We start from the raw sequence: 11549 nt of genomic DNA, 5'->3' as shown, positions 1-11549 counted from the left end.
TTTTCGCATTCCCGGAAGCACTCATCGCTTCCGACGCCCTCCAAACAACCCGCTTGCCACCTCTCGCCACGAACTCTGAATGCGCCAGCAAAACCTGGCGCCAAAACTACACCGTCGAACCCCTATTGCTAGTCCAGGATCCTGGCTGCAGACCTCTGGGGGAATTCTATTAGTGGAGCTCCACTCAATAACGGAAATACGTCACCTCCACTTGAATAAGGAAGTAGTCGCTGAAACAACGTGAGACCTCAGGTTTGTGTTATTTGTGTATTTGATATATATATATAATTAAATTAATTGTATACAAATGAACATTAGGTATTGTGATATTCCGTTAACTTAGGTAATTTTACGTTTTTCCTCTGAACATCGACCGATCGTAACTAATGCAGAAAACGAATTAGCGTTACGTATTAACATTGTTTAAGATCATGCTCCTCCACTAGGCTTTTGAGGTAGTTTTAATAAAGATACCAAAAGCAATGATTTATTGTACTGTTGTGTGTTGTAGTTCTGTTGTTGTTCGAAGAGCATGTACACAATGTAGATAAAAGTAAATGGTGTAAGTAGCCTATAAAGTCACTGGCAACAGCAGGACCAGAACAGATGGCACATGTATAGGAATACAGTAGGCTACAAGCAATACAGTAGCCTAGCGTGTGTGTGAGAGAGAGAGATGTGTAGCATACAGTACAAGCAATACAGTACACTTGAACAGATCTAAAAACAAAAGTTTACATTTTGAAATTGAAATGAAGAATCAATAGGAACCAGAATTGATAAGTAGAACTGGAATCAGAATCAATGTTATTTGAGTTTTTTATTTTTCATTTGGAAACGATCTTTGGACAAAGGATGTCATTGCCCGAATGTGAAGTTCGTCCCGTACATGAATAGAAAATGTTTCGTGATCTTGGACGGTGGTAAATTGAAATGTGAACAAATTCATGTTTTCAAACTGTCTGGCCAGCACCTCCTCCTGCTCTTCCGCCTCCATGTCCAACACCCGTGGCAGCCAATATTTATTTTTTATCAGCCCACTGTTTTCATTCAACCAGTCTGCTGCCTTTTTTGCCTCTTCGAAGAGCTGAGCAACAAACATTAAAAGGCAGTTCAGTCAATTAATTTTTTTTAGTGGAAGGGACATTGCACTACCATGCCAGGCCTACGCCTACCATGCTCTCACCTTGCTTGATGCCCTCCTGTGTGCAGCAATGGACACTTGTGTACTGTAGGTCTATGTGGGGAGGTCAATAGATGATAATGCATAAAACAGTGTTAAAACATCATAGATCGAATGCGTGTCTATGCAAGAGCCTGTGTTTGTGGTGGTGGTGGTGGTGTGTGTGTGTGTGGAGGGGGGTTCTGTGTTTTAGCGGTCTCAGTAATTAAGGATCTGCATTGACCTGATGTTTAATGTGCAATATATAATCCCTTACCCATTTAGTGTTCTGGTAGTCTTTGCTGAGCTCCTGTATCTCACGCAAACGCTCTTCTCTCTAATACAAAGACAGACATTGTTCATAAGAGTCCTAAAGTGAGTTCACATTCATATTTGAGGTTAGTTGAGATACAACATAGAATACAAATTAAATAGAAATCAACATTGTTAGGGTCATTGTCATCCAGATTGGGTGGTTCAAACATCATAGATCTAATGTGTGTGTCTAAGAGAGTGACTGGATGTGTGGTGGCGGGTGGGTGGGGGTCCTGATTAATGTTTGATGTGCAATATATAACCCCTTACTTCCTCACAACTTGTGTCCTCACATTCTTCATTGAAGTCCTCTAATTCACTGAAACTCTCTTCTCTCTAAGATTGAGACAAACATTGTTCATAAGAGATGCGAGTTCACATTAACACTTGAGTTGAGACACAACTTAGAATTACAATGAAAAAAAATAGAATAGACAACAACTTTGTTTGGGTTATTGTCATCCAGATTGTATGGTTAGTGAAGAAATAAACACCTGTTCAATGGAGACACAGCTGTCACACTGGACTGTTGGAGCTGCTGTTGGGGCTGTAGGAGCTGCTGATGTTGCTGCTGGTGGCCCTGTTATCACAGTAATGAAAAGATGTAAGGTAAAAAAACTGAGAATGCTGCAGTTAACATTACTTAAACTGTCGAATTGAGGCAAGACACTTACCAACTATTACCTGCCCATTACCATCCTAAAATGACCAACAAAAAAAAAATGTGTAATGTGTACTGTTTGTCATAGCAGTTTTATGCTACTATCTCTGCACAATTCCACATCATAGTACCATAGTGTCCAGCTTCCTTTTTCGTGGCACACGGAAAACAGGTGCCACACTACCGTCTGCCGTCTTTCTGCCCTCCTCTGTGAAATGTGCGAATCTTCTTCCATGCCTGTAATTGAACAAATACATGTTTTGTCCTTGCATTTCTCATTTCGATTGAATAGTTATTAATACAGGATTATTCACAAATTATACCCCTCGATCTCCAGATTCTCCATTAACACTGTGCACCACCACCTCCTCAGGTAGGGCATGTCATGCTAAAGAAGAAAAAAGTTACAATGCATGGAAAAGGCTAATATAATGATTCAATGAAATTAAATTTACCACATTTGTTAGATAGCACTTACTATGGAGAAATCAAATGGTGTCTCCAGGGCTTATGTACCAAGCATACTGTCAATACAAAGAAATATTAATGGCTCCATGTTTCAGGTGTAAATGTGCTTGCATTAAGCTTAAAAACAGTGTTCTCTGTTACACTGTTAGTGTGCCTAATGGGCATGGTGTGTTACTAAATGCAAGCTTAGCAACTCACCATGATCATGAAAATTCCACAGTCAACACCAAAATGTTGCTGTGGGAGGCCCTGTAACATGAAGAACATGCGCAATGAATAATTTTAGTAATTATGTTGTTTCCTAATTACATATGCACTAATTCTTAACTGTTATCACCTCAATGTCCAGCCCTGTCTGTCAGGCAGCCACCACTGTAGGGGCGGAGTGGAGGTGCGTCATAGACAGTGGAGGTGACGTATTTCCGTTCTGGAGTGGAGCTCCACTCCCCATAGGTCTGCAGCCAGGTGCTCTTGAAACATTACCTCATTATCAGGGTCAATAAGTGGGAAGAGTCCATGTTTATATGATATTAGGCTTTGGCATAAGTTCGTATATTCTTTCAAAAGTGATGCGAGTGTGCAGGACTTCTTCCCATATCTGTCTCATTCATTCCTCCATCCTCCTATCAGTCCTTTCTCGTTTTCTTCACAAAAATAATTAGAAGGAGGGGGTTAGGGCAGGAGGAAAGAAGGAAGGGAGGATTGGCAAAAAGACAAATGATCTGCGCCCTACTGAATTCCTCATTTCAAGCACATGATGACCACCTCGAAGTTGGAGAAGTTAGAAACGGACCTTCCAAGGAGCACATGAATGCAGCACAACAAAGTTAAAAATGATATTGCAGAAATCGAAAGTTTCTGTTCCGGCTGGGCTCCATTTTGAGTGCGTCGACGGAGAGTAGCTTAAACGCTTTGTAAGTAGACAAATAAATAATAATTTCAAATGTGTGGTCCTGATAGTGTGCTAATTAAAACAGACGGTTTCTCACAAGTGTATGTAAATGAAGCCCACGTAACTTACTTTGAATTTATGGTAGCTTTCACATCCTTTAATTGTAGCCTACCAGAGGGGTAAGACAGAATTAAGACATCCAAGAAAAGTGATACAATGGTTTGACATAGCGTTGTCTGGTCATATTAGCTAAACTCGTTTCACTAACGCCAATCCAAGATGAGGAGCAACTATGTCAAGCCAGATTCGCGTTCTCATTTCTGCCCCAAAGAACTCACGGTTGGAATAAAAAAGACACGGGAAATAGCGTCATTCACACAAAGTGAACAACTGCTTTTGATATAGACTAACAATGAAGTAAAGTTGTTCTTTTTGAAATGGGAAATCATGGCTATTTCTGTAAAACAGCAGGAGTAGGCGTGGTAGACCAGTTGAATGCAAATGTACGTATGCATCCACGTGTGAGTGCTTCCTTGTCTCGGCACGCAACGTCAATAAGAAAGCGCTTGCCACAAAGATGCACAAATGATAAACCTTTATATCATAGTTGAAAACACCTTCGCAAACAATCAGTACCTACTGTAGGCCTGCTAATAATTATAAGGCTATCACAATTATAAATAATAACCATATGGTAGTAGGCAGACAATCTGTTTTGTTTTGCGAGCAAATACATTTAACAAATAGTATATTTAAATTGAATAAACTTCTTAAAAATGAGCACGGAGGTCTGATTGGAATGCCAGCTAGCTGATCCAATAAGACAAAATAATTATTACAAGAATTAACTTAGCTTGGCTGTTAGGCTAGGTGCAGAGAATAAATCCCCATGGAAATTTATGTGCCATCTTTTTTAGGCTAAATTCATCCAGGAGAACCAAAAAAATCCCTTATCTAGGTTTTGTGAAAACCCCCCTGTTCTCCCACCATTTTGCGCAGATGGACTTGATTATATTATAGTCATAATATTGCCTATCATATTAGATGGTCTTTGATTTGTTGATTTTCTTTGTTAATTGTTAATTAAGGATTTGGGACATCGTATTCTTAGACACAAACTTAACGTCACAGACCAAAAAGTTTAACTCTGCAGTCTGCACCATGTTTTTTTTTGATCCAAACGAACTATATTGGTGTTGATATTTATCAGGGTGCGTCTAGATTCCTAGGCTAATCCATGGCTACACTGGGCATGCAACTGTGTTCTGTTCCCAGAGCATGCTTTCTCTGTCTATGATCTGCAAGGATAGGGCCTCCTCGACGAGGAGACTGCTGGTCCGCGGATAATTTGCGGCACACTTGAATGGTATCATGGAACCGCGGACGAAAGAAAAATAAACTAAACATTTTCCAGATTAGGAAATATTTGTTAATTTAGTAGAATTAGGGGATAGTGGTATGAGCCCAAGGTTTTCGTTTTTTTGTTGTTGTGTCCTGTTAACAGGCAACAGTGAATAGATTGTTCTGATGGTTCTCCTCTGCTTGTAGGCTACTACATCTTTCCATAATATGGAAGATCCTTTCTCAGGCACATGTGTCTCTGAGGATCAAGGTGCTAAATATGAAGCTTTAAGGTGAGAATGTTTGTGTGGTTATGTCATTAAGAAGTTTGAAAGTAATACCCCAGTCAGAGATAAAGAATTTGCTGAATTTTGATTGGACTGTCTTAATCGAATGATTTATATGAGGCAACAGATGGGAGACCGCCTAGCACAACAATAGACAGGCACATCTACCCATTCATAATAACACTGTGTGTGTGTGTGCGTGCGGACACTGCAGCCCTAAGCAGCAGAAGCGGGCACCCTCACCTGTACCCAGCGGTGTTTCTATGAAGAGTGATTGGTCAAAGAATGATCCAATCAACTTCGGACAGGGAACCTTTCACGATGAAGAGAGGTGAGAAGCATTTCTGCAATTAACAGTACTTATCTAGAATGTGGGCTCCATGTTGGGAGTTCTGGATATAGTTGCAAGATGACGTAACTGATAAAGCAGGAGAGGAATTAAATGAAAGACACAAGCATTTAGATAGATAGATAGATAGATACAGTAGCTACTGTAATTAATTGTTAAAATATGATTGTTGTCAAACCTAGTCTCAAATGGCCATTGACCTATATAGAGAGTGGTGAAATATGTACTAATTGAATAATATTTCTATCCTGATTGTGTGTGTGTGTGTGTGTGTGTGTGTGTGTTGTGTGTGTGTGTGTGTGTGTGTGCTGCAGCTCCATGCAACACAGGCGGGCACCCTCACCGGTACCCAGCGGTGTTTCTATGAAGAGTGATTGGTCAAAGAATGATCCAATTAGCTTTGGACAGGGAACCTTTCACGATGAAGAGAGGTGAGAAGATTTTGAGAGTGATGGAAACAGTTGTCAGTAATTCTGCTACATTCTCATCATGAGATGTGAAATGAAATGTGGTAACATGGGACCTAATTTTCACTGAAAAAAAATTCTTAAAAATGTGGGAACATAGGGCTGTGGGCTCATAGGGCTGACTACTGTTTGATAACCTCCAGGAACCCACATTAGGCTGTTTGCTAGCCAGCAAACACATAATATAGCAAAACATTCAGAAATAATGATGATGTTCTTGGACTATTGTTCACAGGTTGCAAGCAGACCAGCAGTCCACGAGGACAGACAGTACAGCACAACAAACTTTGGGTCAAAGGTCAGTGTGAGGCAATTCATTACTCATGAGATGTCTTACAGTTTGCCATTTCTAAAGCATTAGGTGTCTGAATCAGGTATCAGGTGACTGAATTCAATCAAATGTTTTAAATTAATCTAAATAACTTTCAAAAACAAAATATTTAATGTGACTTTCCACTTTTGCAATTATTTGTAGGCTCACACTGGAGGAGCAAAGAGTCCAGTTTGCCCATAAAAAATATCTGGAAGTCAAATGTCGGTGTCTGATTGAGGGAATCTCACAGCAGAGAACCCCCAGGGTCCTCAATGAGATCTATACTGAGCTCTACATCACAAAAGGGGGAACAGGGGAGGTCAATGATGAACATGAAGTCAGATGGATTGAGAGAAAATCCTGGAAAGATGCACCACAAGGCAAACCAATCAAATGCAATGATATCTTCAAACACTCTGATGAGCGAAGCAAACAAATAAGGACAGTGTTGACAAAGGGAGTGGCTGGCATTGGAAAAACCGTTTCCGTCCAAAAGTTTATTCTCGACTGGGCTGAAGGAAAAGCTAATGAAGATATTCATTTCATATTCCCGATTCCATTTCGGGTGTTGAACTTGATGTCCCAGAGAAATCTCAGTCTGATGGATCTAATTCATCAGCTTTTCACTGAGACAAGACACTTGACTGCAACAACTCTACTTGGCAATGATGATCACAAAGTCCTGTTCATTTTTGACGGTCTGGATGAGTATCGTCTCTCTCTAGATTTCCAGAACAACAAGATCTGTCACGATGTGACGGAGCCAACGTCAGTGGATGTGCTACTGACAAACTTGATCAAGGGGAATCTGCTTCCCTCAGCTCTTCTCTGGGCCACTTCCCGGCCAGCAGCCAGCAGTCAAATCCCCTCAGAATGCATCGACCAACTGACGGAAGTCCGAGGTTTCACTGGCCCTCAGAGGGAGGAGTACTTCAGGAAGAGAATCAGTGACGAGAACCTGGCCCACAGAACAATCACTCACCTGAGGTCATCCAGAAGCCTCTACATTATGTGCCACATTCCAGTCCTGTGTTGTCTCACAGCCACTGTTCTGGAAAGAATGTTGAGTAACATAGAGAATGGAGAGGCCCCCAGGACTTTGACACAAATATACACACGGTTCCTGAGCATTCAGATAGACATCAAAAAAGAGAAATACACAGAGAAAGACAAGGATGATGACATGATTTTCAAACTCGGGAAACTGGCTTTTGAGCAGTTGGAGAAGGGCAATCTCATCTTCTATGAGGCAGACCTAAAGGAGTGTGGCATGGATGTTACAGAGGCATCAGTGTATTCAGGACTGTGCACTCAGATCTTCAGAGAAGAATTGAGCCTGCATTACGGAAAGGTGTTCTGCTTTGTGCATCTGAGCATTCAGGAGTACCTTGCCGCTTTGTATGTGCTTCTCTGCTTCGGCAGAAACATACCTGCCAAACTCCAGCCTTCCCAGCTTTTAGCACTCTTCCAAGCTCCAACTCTTTTCGACCTGCACAAGGCTACTGTGGATCTGGCTATGCAGAATGAGAATGGTCATCTGGACCTTTTCCTCCGTTTCCTGTTGGGCCTCTCACTGGATTTCAATCGGGCTCTTTTACAAAACTTTCTTCCAGAGACATGGGGTCAGTATCACAAGTCGGATCAAACCGTCCAGTACATCAAACAGCAGATCAGGAAGAATCCATCTGCACTGCTAGAGAACTCTAAGTACTCCAGGAGTTCTTCCGTACGAATGATCAATCTCTTCTACTCTCTGAATGAGCTGAATCATCACGCTGTGGTGGAGTTCATTGACAAGGCCTCAGGGTCAGGAACAGTCACTGTAGTGATGCTTTTATCGGGGGAATGGAACACAAGGAAGTTTGTCTTTAAGGTGTCAGAAGAGGAGCTGGATGATTTTGACCTGCAGAAGTACATAAAGTCACCAGAGAAAGATTTGACGGAATTTCTGAGTCCGGACGAGGTGCTTCAGAGGCTGCTTCCATTGGTCACAGCATCAATGTCAGCGGAGTAAGTATATAACTTTAAGATCTCTCGGTCGACTAGAGAAAGATTGCCCTGTGTATCTGTGTTGTGTGAATATAGTATGATGATATTGAAATGCCGTTATTTCCTCAGCCTCGTTAACTCCAAGCTCTCAGAGAAAAGCTGTGCATCTCTGGCATCAGCTTTAAGATCGGAATCTTCAGACCTCAAAGAACTAAAGCTGAATGGCAATGAGCTGAAGGACTCAGGACTGAAAGTTCTGTGTTCTGCACTTAGTCATCAGAACTGCAAACTGGTGAAACTAGAGTGAGTATCTCACATTGTGTGTGTGTGTGTGTGTGTGTGTATGTGTGTGTGACAGAGTAATGAGGCTTGAGTACTCAAATTGATCACGTTTCTCTCAGGCTTATTGGCTGTAAGTTATCCGAGAGAAGCTGTTCTTATATGGCCTCAGCCCTCACCTCCAGTTCCTCAAGTCTGAGGGAGCTGAACCTGAGTGGCAATGACCTGCTGGATTCAGGAGTGAAACATCTATGCACAGCCCTTTGTAATCCAAACTGCAAACTGGAGACGCTATGGTAAGTATTCCCAGATGGTGGTATGTGCATGCGTGTATGTGTTTCTGTGCCTGTGTGTGTGGTTGTGTAAGTGAGCAAGTGTTTACTAAAATCTAGGAATTGAATTTGTATAACTGAAGGTGCCATTATTTTCCTCAGGCTTTTTAACTCAAAGCTCACACAGGACAGCTGTGCCTGCTTGGCCTCAGCCCTCAGCTCAAACTCCTCAAGCCTCACTGTGCTGAACCTGCGGTATAATAAACTGAGGGCATCAGATGTTGAGCTGCTATCTGCTCTGGAGAAGAACCCAAACTGTAAATTGAAGACACTACGGTGAGCAATTATTATTGTCATCTAGTTCTGAGTAATTATTCTGTATATATCTTCTAGTTCTGCACAACTTCCATCTTGATGCATCTGTTTGCTGCCTTCAATAGATTTGTTGTCAAGTTTTAATTTGCGAATATAATTTTCATATTTTGATCACTAGAACAAAAAGATCCTTATTTGCAGAAATATTGGCACACCAGCCAACCTCTCAGAAAAGAGTAATTTTTGTCACTAGGTTATAAGATGAGATGAAATCACTGTTGACTCTGATGAAGGTGATTGGCAAGCCAGACAATTTGGACTCAAGATACATTTTGAAAAACTGGCTTCTCTTTTTCCTACACGATCAGAGTTGCTACTCACTTCAGATGGTGAACCTGTGGAAAGTCTTATTTGATTCGCCACTAAACTAGATTGAAGTTGTTTGTATGTTAATCTTTAATAATGTCTTCAACATTGAAGAATAAATCCTCAGCATCAAATTTTATAGCCACACATTTGTTGGTTACACTTTACTTGAAGGTATCTACATAAGAGTGACATGACACTGTCATGAATGTGTCATAAACAGTATAAACAAGTCATATATGATTATGACATAATGCTTCTGTCACATGTCATTTGTTTTTTGTCATGACAAGTTAGGGTTAATAGCCTGACTAGCCAGACCCACATTAAAATGTAGGGTCTGGAAACTCACCGTTCGCAGTGCTCAGTCCGAGGGGCGGGATAATCAGTTGTCTTTCAAATTTCCTCTGCATGCACAGGGACAGCGGCAGCTATGAGTCCCATGTGTTTCCCACCAGCAGAGCTAGTTGGCTAGTTCAAACGTTTGCCAACTTAATAAAAGCTTAACTCGTGTCACACTGTTTGCTAGCAGCAACATCCATCTTATTTGTTTTCAAGTAGCAGGGAATTCAAGCCAAACCATTGCAACTCTGCCATCAATTATTATGTTAAGCCCACCTAACGACTCTATACACGATTTCATTGGCCTGATTAAGTTTCGATTTCTGGAGGTCACAAGCCAACGGAGAGTTGCTAGACTAGCCCTGGCAGCAAATATAATTTGCTTCCGCTAGGGGCGCGTCTAGATTTCTAGGCTATAGGGTTAATGTTAGAGTTATGACATGTAACTCTTACATAGAAATCTTAAGTAAAGTGTTACCCATTTGTCTCCTTTTGTGGTGTTACTTAAATGCCATGTGCTTTTCTTTTTTTGACAGATGGAAGTATTGATCACCAACTCTTCAACATTTCCTGGCATGATTCAGTAGCCTGTATACCAGACTTTCTGACTTCGCAGAGAGTCTGGCCTAGATCCATAGGCAAACGTTTATTTCCGAGTGGGAGGGCACAGTTTGAAGTTTCTCTGCATCACACCCTTAACAAGCAAGCTTGCTGGATCTTATCAGCAAACAAGTTCCGATTGTGCCCAATTCCTCCTGACCCTGTTGAGGTGTCCTGGAGCAAGACACTGAACCTCCTGATGTGCACGTGGGTGCCTTGCATGGCAGCCTCTGCCATCAATGGATGAGTGTATGAGTGTGTGTGTGTGTGAATGAGTGAATGCGAGGCAAAAAATTGTAAAGCGCTTTTAGTGCTCCGAAGAGTGGAAAAGCACCATATAAATGCAATTCATTTACCGTTTATGTAAAGCAAACCTTGGGACGTGGGAAAAGCACTTTTAAACAAAAATGTATTATCAAATGTCTATGGTTTTTGTTACGTTTTTTTGTTGTTGTTATGTCTGTTTGTTAAGTTTTTATGCTATTATGTGTCATTGTTATTTTTATTAGTCTAATCATGCGAATGTGATCTTGATTGTTATTCGATGTTGTGAGACACTTTGGATAAAAGTGTTGGAAGAGATGGAAGGAGCTTTTTGTCTGTCTGTCAAGCAGACATTAAAAGCATTGACAGTCAAAAGGGTTCTGTCCATTTATTTTTATTCAACCAGTGTTAAATGCGAAGAGATATCAGGCTTTGCGCCACCTTGCGCCAGGTGCATGATAGGCCCCTGAATTTGAGTGGTCAAAGGTCAATATTACTTTGACCTCACAAAAAAAACAAACATATTTTTCCACCTTAAGGAAGCAAATTAGGCACTGTACACGGGTACCAAGATATTTTGTGTGGGAGAGTGTGAAATATTGCCGCTGTGTTAGTTGTAGCTGGAGTGCCTGCATCCATGGCTTGCGTTTTGGCTGGGTATATTGCTGATCAGATCGGCCACAGCAACAATGAGGAATGTAGGTATTTGTGGGTGCCTTTATCAAGGGCTTATGTTTGGTCGAGTTATGGTGCTGATTGGATCATAAACAGCAGGAGCAAAGAAGAGGAATGGCCAAAAAATGTGCCCTCATCAAGGGTTGGTGTTTTGTTTTGTACTGTATAGTTGCTGATGGGATCATAAATGGC

The 11549-nt window shown here is 41.3% G+C and overlaps 2 protein-coding genes and 1 long non-coding RNA gene across 3 annotated transcripts; 1 reads left to right on the top strand and 2 right to left on the bottom strand.

Moving 5' to 3' along the window:
* Positions 1 to 801: 801 nt before the first annotated feature.
* On the bottom strand, positions 802 to 2638 carry LOC125298610. Its single transcript, XM_048249405.1, has 8 exons — positions 2617 to 2638; positions 2462 to 2526; positions 2270 to 2375; positions 2152 to 2176; positions 1972 to 2057; positions 1748 to 1813; positions 1440 to 1499; positions 802 to 1087 (listed from the first exon to the last, which is right to left on the bottom strand). The coding sequence occupies exons 2-8, from the start codon at positions 2518 to 2520 to the stop codon at positions 821 to 823; spliced, it is 669 nt and encodes a 222-aa protein (XP_048105362.1). The 5' UTR covers positions 2521 to 2526; positions 2617 to 2638; the 3' UTR covers positions 802 to 820.
* Position 2639: 1 nt separating this feature from the next.
* LOC125298612 lies at positions 2640 to 3031 on the bottom strand. The gene is made up of 3 exons (XR_007194229.1): positions 2944 to 3031; positions 2805 to 2855; positions 2640 to 2662 (listed from the first exon to the last, which is right to left on the bottom strand). It is a non-coding gene; the product is annotated as an uncharacterized LOC125298612 (long non-coding RNA).
* A 114-nt stretch (positions 3032 to 3145) lies between these two features.
* On the top strand, positions 3146 to 11511 carry LOC125298601 (NACHT, LRR and PYD domains-containing protein 3-like). Its single transcript, XM_048249396.1, has 10 exons — positions 3146 to 3520; positions 5047 to 5132; positions 5341 to 5457; positions 5790 to 5906; positions 6178 to 6240; positions 6418 to 8265; positions 8374 to 8547; positions 8646 to 8819; positions 8958 to 9131; positions 10355 to 11511. Exons 2-10 carry the CDS (start codon positions 5068 to 5070, stop codon positions 10365 to 10367), a joined length of 2745 nt encoding a protein of 914 aa, XP_048105353.1. The 5' UTR covers positions 3146 to 3520; positions 5047 to 5067; the 3' UTR covers positions 10368 to 11511.
* Positions 11512 to 11549: the final 38 nt, after the last annotated feature.

Source organism: Alosa alosa, chromosome 7 (genome assembly GCF_017589495.1).
Source record: "Alosa alosa isolate M-15738 ecotype Scorff River chromosome 7, AALO_Geno_1.1, whole genome shotgun sequence".
Taxonomy (NCBI): Eukaryota; Metazoa; Chordata; class Actinopteri; order Clupeiformes; family Clupeidae; genus Alosa; species Alosa alosa.
Note: the sequence above shows the minus strand (reverse complement) of the source record. Positions and strands in the feature narration are given on the sequence as shown.